Raw genomic sequence first — 21,148 nt, 5'->3', positions numbered from 1 at the left:
TCTGCCATCTTGTGGCACTTACACAATCATACAATACTACTTCTCGACTGGTTTTCCAATGGTGGGAGAGCACTGGGCAATAAATATAATTTCATATATTACAATTGTATGATCGCACATTATATGCATACAGAAAATTGCTGAAGTTTTCTTTTTGTAAAATTTAAAATGTGAAAAAGATAACTTCAAACTACATTTTAGCCACATCAAACTTTATTGACTTACTGAGCTTTAGAATGGCTATCACTGACTTTACTTTGTTTGGTACCAAGGCAAGTCAGCAAAATGAACTGAATGAGATAATATTTTAGGACAAAAATAGCCTCTGATTGGTTGGAGTAACAGAGGTCATTCCTGATTCCTGGTAAAGATGTACAGGGTCGGCATGTGATTGGTGAATATCAAAGTCTGATCAAATCAGGTTCTGATTGGTTGTGCATCAGAGTAACTTTTTGTAGGTCTGGTGGGAGTTCCGTTATGTGGCACGTGCTGTGGAGCTGCCAGAACCAGAGGAGCTGCCCGTCAGAGGCATTTTCTTCAGCGTTCGATTAAGCTACAAAGAGAGAGAGTGAAAGAGGTAAAATAAAATGTGACGCAAATATGTACATGTTAATTCAAATATAGATTTACAGATGACTGTATAGGGAAACCATGCTGCATTGTGTTTTGAAAAACAGTGTAAGAGCGTGTACCTCCTCAAACTTGTGGATCTGTCGGATAAAGAAATCTCCATAGCGACGGGCAACCTTGGTGTCTGCAATATGGATCATGTCCTGATGGGAGTGAGACAGAGTGGTAATGAAAGCATGTTACACAAACAAACAGGTTAACATTAAATATACACAATGTGTAAAGACTTGCCTAACACAATATCGAAATCTGAATGTTCAAAATTAGTTTTATTTACCTCCTAAATAAAACCAATGACACAATACTACATTTTATGATTAAACTAGGGCTATCAATTCATATAATACATTTTGGATTATTTATTTATTTTTAGTTCACATAATCTTAAATTCAGAATTTATAAAAATTTGCATCTAAATATTTTTTTTTTTTTTCCTGCAATGTTCAACATATATAGAGTGTTAAACAGTTACAAGACTCCCCCACACATTTTGCCCAATGCATTTCCATGACTTTCAGTTGTTTTTGATTATGGGATAAGGATTTTTTTTATCCCCTTTTCTCCCCAATTTGGAATGCCCAATTCCAACTACTTAGTAGGTCCTCGTGGTGGCGCGGTTACTCACCTCAATCCGAGAGGTGGAGGACAAGTCTCAGCTGCCTCCGCTTCTGAGACCGTCAATCTGCGCATCTTATCACGTGGCTCATTGTGCATGACACCGCGGAGACTCCCAGCATGTGGAGGCTCATGCTACTCTCCGCGATCCACACACAACTTACCACGCGCCCCATTGAGAGTGATAATCACTAATCACGACCACGAGGAGGTTACCCCATGTGACTCTACCCTCCCTTGCAACCGGGCCAATTTGGCTACTTAGGAGACCTGGCTGGAGTCACTCAGCACGCCCTGGATTCGAACTTGCGACTCCAGGGGTGGTAGTCAGTGTCAATACTCGCAGAGATACCCAGGCCCCCTAAAAATCATTTTATAGAGAATGCGCTCACAAAGAGTAGTTTCTTGGCGAATACATATTTTAAAGCTGAGCATAATTATTTCAAAATGCTCTGAAATTTCCAGGTTTTCTACAACTGTTGCAACCCGGTATTTAAAAAAAAAAAAAAGTACTAGTTTAACCCCTTACACCCTGAAGGAATTTTTAAGGATTTAATACTTAAATGGCATACCCAAAAGTAAGAGCTTATAACTCTTTTATAAAAAAATAAAAAATAAAATAAAAAAAGCAAAGAGGGTCAAATGCATGGCATTAATTTTTGGAAAACCTTTCAAAATTTGAAAAAAAAAAAAAAAAAAAAATTTTTTTTATTTTGATCACGCTCAGACTCTCATGATAAAACACTGCTGACAAAACAAAACATAAGCGCTAAAAATACACTTTTCAGTTATTATTCATGTTTGACATACCCTTTAGACATTACGTATGGAAGGTCATTAAATTAACTTGGGTGTTGTTCTCAAACATGTCAACTATACCAGGAATTTTTTTGTTGTTGATGATAGTATAATGCAATCCAAAGATATAGCATTTGGAACCATGGTTTCCAAGGTGGACTTTTTATTTAGGTGTCCAAAAACATCGCCAAGCAGGTTTTATTGAACACTAAAACAGAACTGAAAACTAGGAATGCAAAAAAAAACAAAACAAAAAAAAAATAATAATAATAATAATAAAAATAATAATAATATATGAAAATACTTGAATACTTCATGAAAGTCCATAATCATACATTTCAGATCACTTTGAGCATCCTCTTGTTTGCAGTCTATGTATGTGCGATCTGGGTCTGTTTAATCACGTGGGACACTTCAATTATGGAATCGGCCAATGATGACGATCTGACACCTCTATGACGTAAAAGATCATGTTTCAGGTGAATCCATCCCAGAGAAACTGTCGCCATAAGCGATTAGCCACCATAACTTATAACAGTTGACTAATCTTTGACTAATATTTCAGGATCTACTTATCCTATTACGCTGAGTGTGGGCTTGTTTTATTCAAAGCCATCTGCTGCAAGTTTTGATGCCACTTTTTATATCATGTTAATTTTTAATGAAGTTATAAACCAAAATATGACGATGATTCTGTTTTCTCGGTTTACCATAGATGTGCATTTCACACGCTAATACTCCCTGTAGTTTGAACACTAAATGAAACAAATCTGCCCGTTATATTCTACTAAAGACCTTTCCAAAGATATATAACATATGGCTGTTTGATCTTTTTACTGGTTCTAAATATGATTATCGCAAATTTGCAAATTATGAAAATGGAACAGTTCTAATTTATCAGCAAATTTAAAAGCAGTATTTGAGAATTGGTCAGATCATCTAAATTCATTGTAAAGATAAGAGTCTATGCTTTAAATTAAAACAACACCTATTTTGTGCAGATCAAGCAAGACCGTCAATCCGCGCATCAACCCTGTTCCTGGAGGCCCCCCAACGCTACACATTTTGGATATCTCCCTAATCAAACCAAACCCTGATTCACCTCATGACAAAAGCTCTTTAGTGGAGACTGAATTGTGTATGTCAGAAAATGTATAGATTAATTAAATTACTCTGATGTCACACCGAAGGAAACCACACTTCAGGATTCTTTCAAGCAGCAGATTTCAATGGTGGAAATAGGCAGCGCTGCAGTTTTAATAATCTTTTAAGCTTTATAGAATGTAATAATGTCTGTTAATGTTAATAAAAGTTATAAAGTAGGCATGTGATGTATTCGGTAATACGGTATATCGTGGTAATTAACATGCACAATATTGTTATCGTGGGCACTTCAAAATACCGTAAATAATTCTAGATAACCTTTTAGCCAAATTGTTTAGATTTTTCTGATCACACAGTAGTTTTTTCCCCATCAGCAAATCAAATTCACAACACTGCGTGTACGCAGCACAAATGACACATGCGCACTGATGTAAACGAAAGCAACATGGGCAAGAAGCATGGCTGGAGGAGGAACACAGCCGACCCTTTATTCACCTTCTAATAGTGTAAAGTCAGAAGTGTGGAAGTATTTTGGGTTCCATAAAAATGTAAAGGATTGTTGGTTGAAGAAGGCTACCCTTTGTGTATAACATGACAGAAAAGTGGCAATGAAACACGGGAACACCTCCAATGTGTTCGCTCACCTGCGGGACAGGTAAGTTTGGACAGTTCCGCTTGTTTTTCCAAACTGTTTTTGAAAACTGAGAGACAACACTCAACTAAGACGACAAAGAAAGTGAACTGTTGTTGCTTTTTGCAGATAATAGCTTGCATTCAAGTGGCTGAAGAGTACTTCGCTAGCAACACAGTAATGTTTGCGTCTTGTAGTAACAACTAAAATACAGTTGTAATCAGCTAATACTACGTCCTGTAATTAATAATGCCAATGTTGCACAATGATGATTTCAATATTAAGTTCATGTTGGAATGCCATGCAATCGTACTTGCATACAGTGTGAGTGAACTTGCGGTAATTACATTTTTAGTTAGCGCCTAGCTATATATTAGCAACTGGCTTGCTATCCAGAAAAAACATTCATGCTATTGTTGCATCCTAGTAGCTGGCCCAATAAAATTAGTCTAGCCTTACATTATCATTGGCCTCAACAAGATAAGTTGTAGGCCTGCACTGATCTGTAATGATCAGTGGCCCCATGGCATAGTGACCATTTAAATATTAAGACCAACTTAAAGTAATATTTGGCTATGTACAGTACTGTGCAAAAGTTTTAGGCACTTGGGAAAAATGTTGCATAGTGAGGATGTCTTCAAAAAGGATGTTTTCATTATCAATTAACATCATACAAAGTCCAGTAAACATAATAAAAGCTAAATCAATATTTTGCCTTTAAAACAGCATCAATTCTCCTAGGTATACCTGGACACAGTTTTTCTTGGTTGTTGGCAGATAGGATGTTCTGAGATTCTTGGAGAATTTGCCACAGTTCTTCTATCTATTTCGGCTGTCTCAATTGCTTCTGTCTCTTCTTGTATTCCCAGACTGACTCGATGTTCAGTGGGGGTCTCTTTGGGGGCCATGACATCTGTTGCAGGGCTCCCTGTTCTTCTATTCCATTCACAAAAGTAATGTTTGTGAGTCTAAAATGTACATTTCCTATTGATACACTAAAGCTGAAAATATAAATAACCATCTTAAGACAAATGCTTTTGTGAAGATTTTGCGCAATACTGTATCTATGGTGTTGAAGGTATTTTTTTATTTTATTTTTTTTTATGTTATGGGTTCTTTTCATAGTTTTTTGTTATCTGTTAATTTAAAAGCCCAGTTTGGTATTGAAAAAGTAATTAAACTAGTTATTAAGAAAACAAAGTTTTTTTTTTGTTTTTTTTTTATCATTTAACCTGGTTTTTTTATGTAATTTAATACCGTGATAATACCGTATACCATGATAAAGCTTTAGCAATTATCGTGACGTGAAAATCTGATACCGTCACATGCCTACTATAAAGGAATATCTATGGTTTACAGTGAAGAAATTGTGTTTTTTTTTTCAGAAATATTGGCAAAACAAGTTTAAACTTGGTTCAGTTAACAGACAAACAATGTGTCTTAACTGCTTAACCCACATACAATAAATAATCATATTTTACTTCAATATGATCATATTCCATATCAAAACTTAATAACAGCCGTTTTTTATTGAACCATTTTATTTACTGCATTAAAAATAAATGCAAAGACATAAAATAATTTTAGCAGAATGACATTATTTTTATTTCACAAACAGTAGTCCATGCGCTGTGGTGGGTGAGACGGGTCCCGTTCCTCACGTTATATCATATTATATATGGTGGTCTTGATCATATAAGATCATCATTAGAGCATATTTGACCTCATATCTGTAACAACAGCAGATCGGTGATCAGAGTTTGCGCGGTTTCATCGTAAAAAAGCTAATATCCGCCAACAGCTGTTGCGGGTCAGTTGTGTCTAATGGAGCAGACGAGATAACAACGACTGTGGCAAGTGAAATATAATAATTTATGTAAAACCCTGAGTTTTCCTGATGCAACAATCTGGTGGAAACATAAAGAAGCCCTAATCTCCAATAATCTGTGGAAAAGGGGTGTTTCAATCCCACAAACTGCACTTTTTGGGCAGTTTCAGATCAATCTGAGTGAAGCATCAATAGACAGCAGTTCTTTTCTGGGCTACCGAAAGAACCCGTTAGTGGCGGGTGGAGCATTTGTTTGTAAACAGTAACTTCATCTATACAAAATGTGCAGTGTTGGGGGGCATCCAGGAACAGGGTTGAGAACCACTGCCATAATATATATTTTTTCGTGATCTGCACCCCCCTCAGCCCGATACCGGGCCGCTCTGAGTGTAAGAGGTTAAAGACAAATAAATGGTTAACAAACACACACCTTGTCAATGTAGAAGTCGACCTCAGAGGCAGACTGAAACTCTCCGTCTAGAGCAGAGATACCACTAGTCCACACCAGGTTCTTCATCTTGTGTTTGAAGACCAGCAGCTGGATACGGAACTCCTGCTCGGACATGTCCAGGAATCCGGCCAGCTTGGCCACAGGCATGGTGGTGTAGAGCTTCAGGAAACTGAGAGATAGAAGTCATATATGAGCTCATGTAGAAGCTTCCACAAAAGCAGATTCTGGTGTTGGAATATAGTTTTCAAATAATGGCCATACGGAAATGATTGCTCGATGCACTTCAAAATTCTTGTTTTACCTGGAAATTGAAACAGAACTGCCTTTAACACTTAAAACTAGGGATGCACCGATGTATTGGGCATTATTTACCAAATTAAAACCATCGGCAAATCGGTTTTAAGCAAAAAATGCTGATATGAATTAAAAATAGACTGAAGTCAGCACTTCATTCTGCACTGTGTAAGCAATTGGCACCCTCTAGCACTCTGGATGGCATATTCCATGATCTATTACACCACAATAGAACATAAAGGAATAGTTCACCCCAAAATGAAAACTTACCCTCAGGCCATCCAAGATGGATCGGAGTTTCTTTCGTCATCAAAACAGAATTTAAGATTTTTAGGATTTCATTTCAGGCCTCCTCCTCTAAACAATGCAAGTGAATATCCTCCATTTTTACATCTCTGTGACGTGCGCTCATGAGAGGGATGACGTAAGCTCATTGGTAAGGTCACCCGTCACGTGGAGGAGTCAGGAAGCGCGTCATTGTTTACATTGTTGTTTTATTATATTATTATTTGGAAATTATTTTTTTATTTTATTTCTATTGTAAACAATGACACGCTTCCTGACTCCTCCTCCACATGATGCGTGACCTTGCCAATGAGCTTACGTCATCCCTCTCATGAGCGCGCGTAACAGAGATGTACGGAAGGGAACATTTGTACTTAAAGTATTTAAGTATTGTTTTGTTTCTCAAATAATCAATCGTTTGCGTTCAGAAGAACTTTTATTGGCCTGAGGGTGAGTAAATTATCAGCAAATTTTCATTTTTGGGTGAACTATTCCTTTAAAAGGGCATTTTGTTTCTTTGGTAACTTTATATTTTTCCATGATGTGGTTGACAATTGCCAAACATATGCATACTATGAATTTGTGATGTTCTACAGTTCTGTTGTTTTGAACTGCAAATACAGAAGTACAAAATAACCTTTTTTCATATCAATCATCATGTTATCATATTTAGTTATTTTTTCTTTTGATTTGTTTTATCTTCTATTTATCTTTCATTGTGTCTCTCTTTAGAATTTTGGCCTGTTATGTGTTCAACAGACCCAATCCATGTTCAATGGATTTTGTGCCTCTTTGTACATTTTAAAAACACAATTCCTAAGCAAAACAGTGATCTGATGACAAAATAAGGTAAGTGGCAAAATAACGGCTTCAGTATAGGCCAATAGTTTTTTGTTAAAATTGGTATAAGTCAAACATTTTCATATTGGTGCATCCCTACTTAAAACTCCATAAGACCGAACAAAATGTGTTTTACCTGCGGATGGTGGAGAGCTGCGCCTGCTGTTGTACCTCCTCCGCAAACACTTTGAGCTGCTGTTGGAATGGTTCTTTGTGGTAATTTGGATGAACGTTGTCATAGTTAGGAACTACAGGCGACAGGAACTTGGGGCAAGCAAAACTGAACAACTCCTCAAACACCTGAAGATCTCTGAGAGAAAACAAGAGAAACAATTGTACATTACCTCATAATATATATTAGGGGTGTAACGGTTCTCGGTAAAAAACCGAACCGTACGGTTCGCCACCCATCATTCGGGAAGCATTGGCACCGCGGTTTACCTCAAGTTTATTGACGCATCTGGAGCACAAGGTTTTGTGAAGAAAATAAAGCGTCAAATAGATACGCACAGTTACAACCTCCGCTAATGCACCTGAATGGATCTGTTGTAGGTGGATACACTCCGCCAGTGTTTCACGTGGGTCAACCTGATGACATCACTGTTCTGCAAGAGTTGTGTGTAGTTGAAAATGGCAAGTGGAGAAAACGAGCCGCTGATAGAGATGCCCCCTGCGTTATTCAGGTCTCCTGTCTGGAAACATCATCTTTTTGCAGTTAATTATAACAGCAATGGTCAAAAAACTTTTACAAAACAGGCACTGTTTGCAGACATCACTCGACAAGAGCGCCGTCTACTGGTAATACATCGACATATGATCATTTATGCCGAAATCACCGGGGAAAGAGCCAAAACTGCACACTCTCCCTTTTGTTTTTAAGCAAGCACTCAGTGCTGATTCGGACAGGCATAAAATAACTTAAGCGATTGGGGTGTTCATTGCCAATGATATGTTTCCCTACTCACTGACGAAGATGTGTGATTTCCGCGTATGATTAAAACACTCGAGCCGCATCACAACATCCCTCGTATCCATTTTAATAGCAAAGTTCCTTCTATAGTGATGTACAGCTTCCAAATATTGAATATATGTGCAATTAAATGCATTTTATGTCGATGCATGTAGCGTAATAGTGCAGGTATGAAGTTAAAATGTTGATTTATTAATTAGAGAAAAGGGTTTTTTAGTTAAAGACCCAGCCAAAATTAACCATGGTTTTACTATAGTAATATTGTAGTAACCATGACTGCTATCACCATGGTTTTCTTTGCAGAAATCATGGTTTTGATACAGTTAACCATGGTTTTACATATAGTATAGTAACCATGATTATACTATATATTGTAAACATGACAGTAACAATGCTGATTTTGTGGTTACTATGTTTTGACTACAAATACAATAGTTAAACTATGGTTACTGTAAAACAATGATTGATGAATAACAATGAAAATGTTTGTTACCAAATAGAGTATTCTTACTTTGGATTTAGCAGTATTTTTTTTTTCTGTACATTGCAAATACCGAACTGTACCGAAACAGTGACCCTAAAACCGTGATACAAACCGATCAGTGAGAAATTTGAACCGTTAAACCCCTAATATATATATATATATATATATATATATATATACACAATGCATACCAGTAGGGCTGGGTGATATAGCTATAATATTTTCTCTGAAATGGCTTTACTTACAATTTATACAAATTTGTTCTCACGTTTTGTGGATAAGGCCAATTCCTACACAAACAGTCACGTTAAATTGAATGCAACAATAATAGTTATACAAAATTTAGTGTTTCAGAAATGAGGCTCATTATGTTTGGTATGTAAACAATTTTCTAAATGAACACATGGAGGAAACATATCTGTAGTTGTGCTCTCATACTCATGAATAACATAGTCAAGGAAGGATTGCGAAACTAGTGAGATGTCACTAAATGGCCAATTAAAGTGTACACTAAAATCAATGTTGCTTAATTTTATCCAAATATATAGTGAATATCCAATATACTGTCCAGCTCTACACATTAATAATTACTTGAAGGCAGAATGTGTGTGCTTTCTTACCCTTTCTGCATGCGGAGCATCTTGTCGCCGTATTTTTCACGCAGTTGTGTGTGGATGCTCTCGTCGATGCGCATGGGGTACATGGTGAGAGCGATAGCCAGCAGCCCGTGCATCTGCTCGTTCTGTTTATTAATCTGAACATAACAGAATATTGATTAAACATCACACCAAATCATAATGACAGCACAGACTAAATCTGATGATATAATGAAATGAATTCAACTTTACAAAGTGTAACATCAGAAATTTTTAAGCACAAATTAACTGAATTTCACAAAAACATGTCCAAGATTTTTTTTTTCTTGCATAAAGAATATAAAGCCTATTTTTATGACAATCATTTTATGATGATTTGTTGCATTGTGACATTATTTTTAAGACAATTAAACATTTCTCCCCCAAATTTCTCATTCTCATACTAGCCAAGTGGACCCAGTGGGCCTGCAAAACCACTTCATTGTCAACCAAAATGCGTTAAACTGTCCTACATGGTGGAAAAGTCATCGCTAACCATCTCGTATTTGTAGGTTGTTCTCTGGAACATGTTTCTGGTCCTCTGGATGTACAGCAGGATGTTGGCGAACACGCGGATGGCATCCTGATAGCGTCTCATCATCAGATACGCGAAACCCACGTAGTAGTAGGTGGTGATCTGACACTCAGGCACACGTGAGTACATGCTCTGAAATACAAAGATACAAAACTAATTTATAGCCATTGATTATGAATACAATGTTTGCATGATAACCTAATCAAATACACTGTTTTTGTGTACTTTTTGTAATTAATTACAATTAAAGCTGAAGTATGTAACTTTTTCAGTGTTAAAATACTTTCTTCTGTCCTTAATATAACTTAATATGCAGAGCCAACTACAGTATTAGTAAAACATTCATGGGTAATTTTTTTTTTTATGGCGCTATGAAAATTGCTCTGTTTGTTTTGAGTGACCTGCTTAGTCATGCTGTAACAACGTTACTCAACCAATAGCATGAGTTGGGGGCAGGACTATCTCTTTGTTTGACCAATGGCAGATGGGGGGTGTATTCAGAAAGCCATTTTGAAAACAAAGGTTTTTTATTTGTGGTGCAGAAATTAGCTTCAGCTTTAAGTACTTCATTTTACACCTCAGTAAGTTTTACTGCTTGTAATTTGTGTATTTTTTTATTTTTACTTGAATAAATGATTGTGTTTCATAGCTTACAAATTTTCACTGTGGTTTCGAAACTGGTATTGAGACTTGGTATCAGCTACTGAAATCTGGATTATTTTATTACCTTTTTGTTGAGTTCAATGTTCTCCAGGACTTTGATGGCCTGATAGTAATCCCCCAGCAGAGAGTGAAGCCTGAGCAACCCCACCAGACTGAAATAACCCAACATCTTATAGAGAGAGTGACGGCCGTATTCACCAGCCACAGACTCGGGATCACCTGTGATAAACAAACAAAACCATCACACACAGATCTGAAGACGACCAACAAGAAAGCCAAAAGCTGGTCTATGAGGAATCACTTCAGTCCTTCACCTCCGCTGGTGTACACCTCCAGCTGACCGTTGATGTTGCTCTTGTCCACCAGAGAGTGAAGAACATTCAGCACGCTGTGTACATTCCAGATCTTGGGATTGTTCCTCAGGAACTCGATCTCCTCCTCAGATTTCTTGGCCGTCTTACAGCGATACTGACTGAACGACTGGAACTACAGATCAGAGAACACCTGAGTTTGTACTAGACAGGTTCGTTTCTTTAGAGACATTGCAAAATACACTTTACGTAAAAGTCTTTTCAGATTTGTTTTATGCTACTTGTACGTTAGCAACAGCAGTCCAAACAGAGAAAGTGGCAAAACAAGAGGGCTTCTGAGACTTTTTGCTCTTACCTGGTAAATGAACTCATCGATAATGTCCCACAGCCACTGGTTTGGAAGCTCCAACGGTGCTGGTCCATCAGCATCTTCGAAAAATACAACCACATGTAAATACCATTACATTTGTGAAACTAGTCTAATGAAAAAACGCTTTAATTATTAACAAACTACAAATGCTGAATGAATAGTTTGGACTCACTGAGGATGTAGTTGAAGAGGTTGCAGTAATTATAGTATGACTCGAACCTCTGGTCAAGAGTTGGACCTCCCTACACATGAGAAGATGATTCATTGTTTACAAGCATGAAAGATACAAGAAACTAGGCTAGTTTGAGATTAACAAGTTCTGCGCAGAACCGATCACAGGTGATCACCGGCAGGTGCATGCTGGTTAGAAATCTGTCCGACTTGCTGTGATGTCATGGCAACGTATGTCAAAAATACAAGGCGGCCACAGTTTTTAGAGCCAGGAGGCCAAGTTGCTTTCTCCCAGCTGTGCAAACTGCAAGCACAACAGAAAATGACTTGCCGATGACACAGCTTAATTCTTATTGGCTTAAACACCCGTGATATTTTGTTCTCTTCTAAAGTGTTTGATTGAATAAACTCTGATATTATGTTTTCATTAGGGCTGGGAAATTTAACGCATTCATTTCTGCGATAAATTGTTGACTGTTTAATGTGTTGAAAATAAAATTAATGCAATTAATGCAGTATCCGTTTTTTGCACTGAACTTCACTGTTTTTCCACACTTCCTATGGCTAAAATTGGCATATATAATTTTTCAGTAGGTACACGCTCGACTCGACTGCACATCCTAGCACAGAAACTGATTGTGTGGAGCAGTGCATGCTTATTCATTACGTGCTGCGCATGTCCCGGGCATAATAAACACAGGAGCTGCTTTACTGTACAGAGAATGGAGACTTCACACGCAAGCGGTGAGCCAGGTGTGGGAAAGATACAGGCAAGCTGCTGTATCTCTTTGCATCGCCCTTAAACGCTCACTCGCTGTCATCTGAAACAGAGTCAAAAGCAAAACAGCATGAGAGAGACCCAGCGTGTGCGCTAGAGACTGAACGGAAGCATGTTTACATATACTTGTATCAAAGATTTATACCTGTAGAAATCTGTCTAACTATATTCGTAAAAAAAATAAAAAAAAATTAAAAAAATAAATGACGATTTTAACATGTACATATTTAAACAACTAAAATAAATGATAAATGATAAAAGTATGAAGTAAATATATTTATAATAAAATTTTAATGTTTGTTGTAATGTACCATATACCATGATTAATCACGATTAATCACAGAAAACTGTGCGGTTAACACTCTGACAGTATGATCTCTGTATGGGACATGTGATTGTTGTCATATTTCTAAAATATCTAAATTACATGTGTATATTCAACTAAAAATGATTGAAAAAGACACTGCTTTAGGGGGAAATGAAATAACAGGTCCATGGGGTAACTTGTTCATCATATTCATTTTCATTTTAAAAGAAACGTATTTAATTTAAATAGCATCCACTTTTTCAGCAACAAAGGACACTAACGCGAATTTACACGACATTACGCTGATCCACTTCGAGAAGTGAGTACTGTCCGACATGACAGCACTTGCTTCACTCCTCCCCTGACTGCAGCCACCTACTCTTGTCTTCTTTCAAGGCGAGACATTTGGCAACTCAAACGAGCCTACTTTCTTCACGTCAGACAAGAGCTGATACTTAATCTAGGGGGCTAAATCTATATTCACAGACACTTTCCTCCAAACAAAATGTAAGAAAGACTTCAAAAACATGTTTAACAAGATATATGAGCAGACATACGCTGACTTTGGCATAGATGTGTCTGTAGTACAGCTCTTTGTAGAGGATCAAGAAAACAGCATCTGTACAAAACAGAACAAAACATCATGCCCAGGTCAACAAAGAAAATTATTCCTTCAAATTGCTCAAACAATGGACCCTTTTCACAGACTGTGGCAGCGGATTTCCACCTTAATTTAGCAGGATAAGTCTTGTATGATATAAAAGGTTACCCTGCTATACTTTACATCCGCATTCCAAACCTGGAAATGTGGAAAGGGTCCATTCAGATTTTCTGCTTCCTGAATGCTCCAGAAAAACCCAAATCATTTCACTCACCATTACCGACCAGGGAAGCGATGGCTTCTGCCTCTGGCCATGGCGATGTCTTAAAGAAACGTTCTGTAAGCTTGTTCCAGCTAAAATGAGTAGAAAGCGAGTTGAGATCAATATTTTTTTCATACGTTTGAATACAGTCTATATAAACTGTATGGTTGTTCACCTATTCTCATAGACATCCTGGATCTCGTAGATCTTCTGCTCAATGCTCTCGCTGGACACACGGTTGGCCTGCAGCTCGTAAACCTTCTGGTCGATCAGGTCAGAGATGGTTTTATGGAAATACTGCAGGAAGTTCTTAATGACCTCAGGGATCACATGGTACGTCTGCTGATGCTCATACTGACGTTCATAAGCCAGATCAGCTTTAGGGTCACCTACACAAGACACACAGTTTATACAGCTTTGGTTTTCAGTTTTCTACATGCTTTACATTTAAGGTGCTGTAAACGGTTTTAGCTGTTCAGGAACTTCCACGAGACTGTGCTGTAAAATTAGACATGCCCCCTCTTTCCAAAACACCACTCTCCAAAGATCGCATTGAGACCGAGTGTGTCTTCTCATGGTTGTCGAATACGACAGTAGCAAAACAGCGCCCTCAGCTGACAATTGTTATGAATCTGAATATGACAATAAACCTGAATGCTGCATCAACTACTACACTATGAGAACTTGCAAAATTATTGACAGGCAGAAAGCACAAAGTCTTCTGATTGGCTATCAAAGAATGTGTCACGGTTACATTTTTGTTTGTTGATTACACAGTCTAGTGCTGTCACACACATAGGCAGACCGATATATCGGTTTTACCGATTAATCGGTGCCGATAGTTCCTTTTTGGAACTATCAGTTATTGGCAAAAATCTATGTCGAAAGTTGCCAATTTTTTTTTTTTTTTATTCCTCCATGTTTCTCCTCCAGCAGATTCTACAGTTCTAACAACTTAGTTCTACAGTATAACAGCTGCCTCTAGAGGTGAAATAAAACCATAACTGACTAGCAATATTCATACACGTATATTTTTATCCTCACTTCAATGCAAATTTGGTTATTTTGATTAGATAAAAGAAGTGTTCTAAATTGAAGTGAGGGAACGAAAAGAAAACGTGACTATGGAAACGTGCCCTGTCAACACATACATCATGTCTCCAACTTCATATCTTGTGAATAATAATACAAAACACACATCTGATGAAATTATATCTATATACACTGGTGGCCAAATGTTTGGAATAATGTACAGATTTTGCTGTTTCGGAAGGAAATTGGTACTTTAACTCACCAAAGTGGCATTCAGCTGATCACAAAGTATAGTCAGGACATTACTGATGTAAAAAACAGCACCATCACTATTTGAAAAAAGTCATTTTTGATCAAATCTAGAAAGGCCCCATTTCAAGCAGCCATCACGCCAGCAACTTATTCTTGAGTAATCATGCTATTGTAGGTGCGTGAGAAATGCCCGACAAGACAGCCACATCTATGGCAAGTGCTACAGGAAGCATGGGATGAAATGTCACCTGAGTATCTAGACAAACTGACAGCTAGAATGCCAAGGATCTACAAAGCTGTCATTGATGCATGTGGAGGATTTTTTTGATGAGAACTCTTTGAAGTAGTTTAAGAAGTTCTGACATTTTTGTTTCAAATTGTAATAGTAATTTTTCACATTATGTCCACTGTGATCAGTTGAATGCCACTTTAGTGAATAAAAGTATCAATTTCTTTCCATAAGAGCAAAATCTGTACATTATTACAAACTTTTGTCTGCCAGTGTGTGTGTGTGTGTGCGTGTATATGTATATATATATATATATATATATATATATATATATATATTTTCTAAACCCTTCATCCGATGAACAAATAGGCTATAAAAAGCTTAATTTGGTAAATACTTAAACATAGAGCATTGTAACAGAGCCAAGTAGCCATAATTTCAAAATAAGAGTCCCGAACTAAGTAAGTGTATTTTGGCCTTGTTCACAAGTGCCCTTAAAGTGGAGTCGGAAATATCATAATTACGAGTTCCAGTGATACAGCAAAGTCGTATTTATTAGTGGGTTAGATGAAATTCTAGAAGTTACACGAGTTTCCAAGTCTGGACTTTGTAAGGGGAATGTTGACATGAACAATTATGGAAACCAATGATTTTGCAAAGTTATTTGAACTTATTGTAACTGTAATTTATTTTAAAAAAATACTAATTTGTTATTTATGACAGTAAACTAATGACTCACCATTCACGGTTTATTTTAAGCAAATACCATGCATTAATAAATCGTATATGTTGTGTATACGTGATGCAGGTTTATCCACTTGTGTTTATTTACCGGTACAACATAAAAAGAGCTCTTGCCATCGTTCATTGTGTATTTGTTTAAGTTTGGCTTCTTCAGTGATATCTCACTGAAAATCTAATAAAAAAATAACTACTGATAGTAAACCAAAGACTTACTATATATGCACAGATGTGATGATCCTGTTTGATCTGATACTCACCGGTGTGATAGTCGTAGTCACTGGGATAAGTATAAGGGTCATACTACAGACAGAAGATAAGTAAACACAAAAGAGTTTAGTAAATAACAAAGCAAGACGACTATGTTCAATGAGTGAAACTGAAGCCTGCTCAGCATCCTTCTCTTTATTAGCCAACATGCTCTGAGCGCGTTCATGTATCAAACACTCTCTCATGTTCCTCACTGTAACACCGGGAACGTACACTCGCATCCTCATCCTCAACCGGGTAAGACATGATGACGTTTATTCCTCTGTTTTCAGTTTAATCCGTAAATAAACCTCGACGCTACCGGCCAACCGTGCAGCGCGGAGGAAAGAAAGGAAGTACACCGCAGCTCTTTCCGGTGACGGAGCCGCCATCAAGGAATTGTGGGACAGTGGTGGTATATCGGCGGAATAACTTGAGCTGTTTATCTTTGGGACTCATTAACTAAATATAAGTTGTGTAAAATAGCAAAAGGTCTGCGTTGGTATAAAGGTCTGGAGATAGTCTGAAATGAGCAGACGCTTTTATTGAAAACGACTTCGACTTTTATTGAAAGCGAGAGATTCATCCTGAGGAAATGACGTGAGAAGTGCCGCAAAGATGAAAGCGTGAAAGAACAATTTAAGAATTTATCGCCATTTTTCCCCCCAATATAAAGAATTTATATTACTGATCTATCATGTTTGCATTATCGAGTTGCCATGGTTATTAGCTAAGTTGAGACACTGTGGTATTCCTCCAGGGGGCGCTCGCAGAGATCTATACCAAAGTAATAATAATAAAATAAATGTAAAGTAGTAGTTTACTGGCATGGTTGTTATAGAATACAGTATTGCCAAGGTATTAATATACATGGCAAATATGTACCAACAACGTTGCTAAAGATCTCTGGGCTTTTACCATAGGAGAAAGTGTACCGGTCAACTAGGCTCGTGTCTAGAAGGGATCCCTCTCTCGTCAACTTCTCGCGCATGCGCATTCTGTTAAGATGGTTTCGCCTGTGCTATTTTATCTCAGCGTATTAATGATGGAAAGCATTAGAAACTTCAATAATATAACATTATTATCATCATTATCATAGAGTGACTATTTGCACTAGGTGAAAATACCTGCCACATAGTGAGGCTATTTGCACTGAAATAGTCTGGTGGAAACAAAGAAATTAAAGGCAAACTGTTCTTTGAATGTCTGTTCAATAGCTTAGTGTGATAAAATAGAGTGGATGTGCTTTTTCTATGTGGATGACCTGGGTTCTAATCCTCCTTTTGACCTAGTTTTCTGTCACCACTCTTAATATTTTTCTTTAAAACTACTTATAATAATAAATAAAATGAATATAATGGTTGGTTTTATTGCAGTGATAGGTTGGGGTGTCTGTGGGACTCTAGATAAACACACTGCGGTGATGCCCTGTTTGTATTTAATTAGAGGTGCAAATAGTATCTGTCTAACACTATTTGCACTTAGTGCAAAGATGTTGCTATTTACACTTAGTGCAAATAGCCTCTACTTTATAATTATTAAGAAATCCTGTTGTCATTTTGAAATCTCATATAGCATCCCATGTTTCTTGGATACAGTAATATTTTCACATAAGTTAATGTTAAGGCACATATTACTTTCAATCTTAGATTCTGTTATTGTGACTTGATTGACATTAATAGTAATTCATGAATTAAAAAGTGATTGTGTTGAAAAAAAAATTATTATCTGCTGTTTAAAGACGTTTATCTCTTTTAGAACTGGGAAATGTCAAACAAATGTTGTGGAGATTTAGTTTGTGTTCGGCAGTTCACACTCCTATTCAGTCGAATTTTGTCCCCACTCAAGGAACCTTTGTTTATTAAAGCATATATTTGCATTTGAGTGGATTAGAACCCAGTGATTCTTATATAAGGGGCGAAATGTTACCACTTGAACACCGAGTCAAACTCTCATCAACTGAGCTGATTGATGTACTTCTCCAGTGACCAATAATATCTCATGCCCAAATGTAGCAAACGTAAAGCTAAAGTTATCAAATTTATTATGTGAATATTTATTTTTTAACTTGAATTGATCATCAAATCTGACAGTTCATCAAAACAGACCATTTAAAACAATCTTTTACGAGCGCTCCTCGTTTCTGTGCGACTTCAAATTAACGCCATGTAAGAATCTCGCGAGATTGACGAAAGAAGGATCCCTTCTAGACACGACCGTCAACTAGCGTGTTACGACAGTAAGTCACCGTTTGCGGATACCATACATTTGAATGGAAAGAGCCGTAAACTGACAACTACCTGTCGCAAAATTGTCAGTTTCTTCTCTTATAAACAGCAATTTTATATGAGTAAACTCCACACATAGTTCATTCCAAAATGATTGTTCAGTGTAAAACATGATGAGGATTAGCGGATAAGCGGTCAATTCATTACATTTCCTCACAAAAACAGCACACTGAAGCATCTCCTCCATATACATCAATTCAACAAAAAACAAAAAGCGGTCTCTTGTCTCATTACTACGGTACGGTACTACTGACCACCCCAGTGTTCCGCCATAGAATGTGTAATGGACCGCCGCGGTCTATATGCATTGCTATGCTAAACAACGCTTTTTATGTTGATTTCTTGCAAATATTTGAACACTAATAAGTATAATAATTTAAATGAAATAATTGGAAGGATTTGTACCATATAAATGAAATTCTGGCGTAGCGAATACTATAAAAAAGATTTAGTAAAATTCTTATTCAAGGAGAAAAAAAAGGCGACTGTGATTGGTACATCCTGACCAGCGCTGAGAAAAGTAACAGATAACATGTGACAACGCCGTCTGCGCTTCAGCACCTGACCAATTAGAAACAAGTTCTGGGCCGCTTAACCGTGCTGATCGGTCTTAGTAATAATTTTAGTTGTCTTGTCGATTAAATGGATATTAAAATGTTTTATATAACTATTTTTTTTAAATAATTGTTACATTAATAAGATTTAAACGCGGCCGGCGTAGTCATTTGTTATTCAATGCATTTTAATGTAATATATTTAGAGCTGCAGTACCATGAGTGTCCTGAAGATGGTGCGAATGTTCCTATTTTTGAGCACTAACATTTGCCCATCAGCTTCGCTTTAACATTTTGTAGCTGAGTTTTATTGGCTTTTATAATGAGGAATAGCTCAACAAGATAAGCGATGAAACACCGCGGAGGACAGCGCTTTGTTAAACAACACGACTATTGTTCCACCCAAACTATATATAGTGTGCCGCAGTTCTCTGATGATTTGAATGAGGGAATTCACGCTTCACTGAGCAATGATTTCACATGAGAGGCAAAAAATAGAAACTGCGCCCTTTGAATTAGCGATAAATAAATAAGCTAGGCTTTGAAATCCCACGTGTAGTTTTGTCTCAACACTCGTGGGAAGGAGGCTGTTATGAGTTTCAATAACTGGTGCCATATGTCTACTTGTTTGGCTTGAAGAGGATTGGAGAAATGCTGTTAAAAGTGTTTGTTTTGAATTCGTTTAAGCCACTTTGGCATGTAAGTGCAAACAAGCTAAAATGGTTAAAGAAATTCAAAACACACACAAAGAGACACTAGGGAATTTTTGTGATGATGATGATGATGACGATGGTAATCCTAAATGAAGATGAGAAGGGCCAAAAGTAAGCATACTTTAACGTTGAGTAACAGGCATATAAGGACGTTTGATATCACTTTATAGGAGCCTACCTTTAACAACATTAACAATTATTTTACATTATTTATGGTACAACTGGGCTAAATGCTCACCTTAAGGAAAATGTGCGTTTTTCTGGTCACAAAGTGTATTAAGATGGAAAAACGAAATTTCTTTTTATTGAATATTGATGGAGCAACATAATTTGTGTGAAAAGAAATAATAAGTGAGTGTTGTTTTGATTACAATTAATAAAAAAATGGTAACATTTGGGATAAAAGCCCCCCAGGTGGGGGTTATAGTGATATTGTGTAATAAGGACAATATAGGGACACATTTCTCAACTTCAGAAAATACATTTGAAACAGCAAGATGCTTTTTTGAGTGACAAATTAAGATAATGCTTGTTCAGAATAACTACTTCAGAAATGGGTTAACCATTTTTTTGTTAATTTCAATCATATTTGGCATTTCATAACATCTCATATATATTATAAACAAAAAAAATCTCCATTATAATTGGATCAGTCAATGCAAGTCCACTTTGAACATTCTTCATAACAAATTTATTCGCACCACTTTAAAAAAACAAAGTGTTTTATAGGGGTGTTTAGCCCCTGCAATTGGGGCTTTTTGCCTCAAATACTATCCTTTCACTTATTGGACAGTTATTAAAAAAAATTTGACTTAATTACCTTGAACAGAACTGAAAATGACAAATAAGTAGTATATATTTCTCATTAGATACATACATTTGCAAAATTGTAAAAAAAATAAAATGAATAAATATTAGATCAAATTGCCTCAAAATCAAACTTTAGACATTGCACACATTAATCTCATGGATCAGGAAAATACACTCACTGAGCACTTTATTAGGAACATGGATTATGGATTATGTAATCAGCCAATCGTATAGCAGCAGTTCAATGCATAAAATCATGCAGATACGGGTCAGGAGCTTCAGTTAATGTTCACATCAACCATCAGAATGGGGAAAAAATTTGATCTCAGTGCATGATTGTTGGTGCCAGATGGGCTGGTTTGAGTATTTCTGTAACTGCTGATCTCCTGGGATTTTCACACACAACAGTCTCTAGAGTTTACTCAGAATTGTGCCAAAAACAAAAAACATCCAATGAGCAGCAGTTCTGCGGAGGGAACACTTTTTTGATGAGAGAACAGAGAATCAAAAGGTCAACAGAGAATGGCCAGACTGGTTAGAGCTGACAGAAGGCTACGGTAACTCAGATAACCACTCTGTACAATTGTAGTGAGCAAAATAGCATTTCAGAATGCATAACATGCCTAACCTTGAGGCGGATGGGCTACAACAGCTGAAGACCACGTTGGGCACTTTATTAGGACCATATGGTGAGTGTGTGTGTGTGTGTGTGTGTG

The 21,148-nt window shown here is 36.9% G+C and overlaps 2 protein-coding genes across 3 annotated transcripts in view; both read right to left on the bottom strand.

Moving 5' to 3' along the window:
* Positions 1–195: 195 nt before the first annotated feature.
* On the bottom strand, positions 196–16,442 carry LOC127412200 (eukaryotic translation initiation factor 3 subunit L). Of its 2 annotated transcripts, none has more exons than XM_051648391.1 (15): positions 16,302–16,442; positions 16,079–16,121; positions 13,740–13,953; positions 13,577–13,656; positions 13,259–13,320; positions 11,618–11,687; positions 11,431–11,504; positions 11,079–11,250; positions 10,829–10,983; positions 10,063–10,233; positions 9,552–9,685; positions 7,614–7,787; positions 6,038–6,227; positions 693–773; positions 196–553 (listed from the first exon to the last, which is right to left on the bottom strand). In XM_051648391.1, the coding sequence occupies exons 1-15, from the start codon at positions 16,332–16,334 to the stop codon at positions 476–478; spliced, it is 1,731 nt and encodes a 576-aa protein (XP_051504351.1). In that variant the 5' UTR covers positions 16,335–16,442; the 3' UTR covers positions 196–475. The 2 variants fall into 2 exon arrangements, with proteins under 2 accessions (XP_051504351.1, XP_051504352.1); XM_051648392.1 differs by having other exon boundaries at positions 16,283–16,424.
* The window catches only part of LOC127412197 (actin-binding LIM protein 1-like), a 232,954-nt gene continuing 225,628 nt past the window's right edge, over positions 13,823–21,148 (bottom strand). The window contains exon 24 of the mRNA XM_051648379.1: positions 13,823–13,953. The gene's annotated coding sequence lies outside the window, so the exon portion shown is untranslated. The remainder of the gene's footprint in view (positions 13,954–21,148) is intronic.

This window comes from Myxocyprinus asiaticus, chromosome 21 (genome assembly GCF_019703515.2).
Source record: "Myxocyprinus asiaticus isolate MX2 ecotype Aquarium Trade chromosome 21, UBuf_Myxa_2, whole genome shotgun sequence".
Taxonomy (NCBI): Eukaryota; Metazoa; Chordata; class Actinopteri; order Cypriniformes; family Catostomidae; genus Myxocyprinus; species Myxocyprinus asiaticus.
The sequence above is the reverse complement of the archived record's forward strand: the minus strand, read 5'-3'. Positions and strand labels throughout refer to the sequence as shown.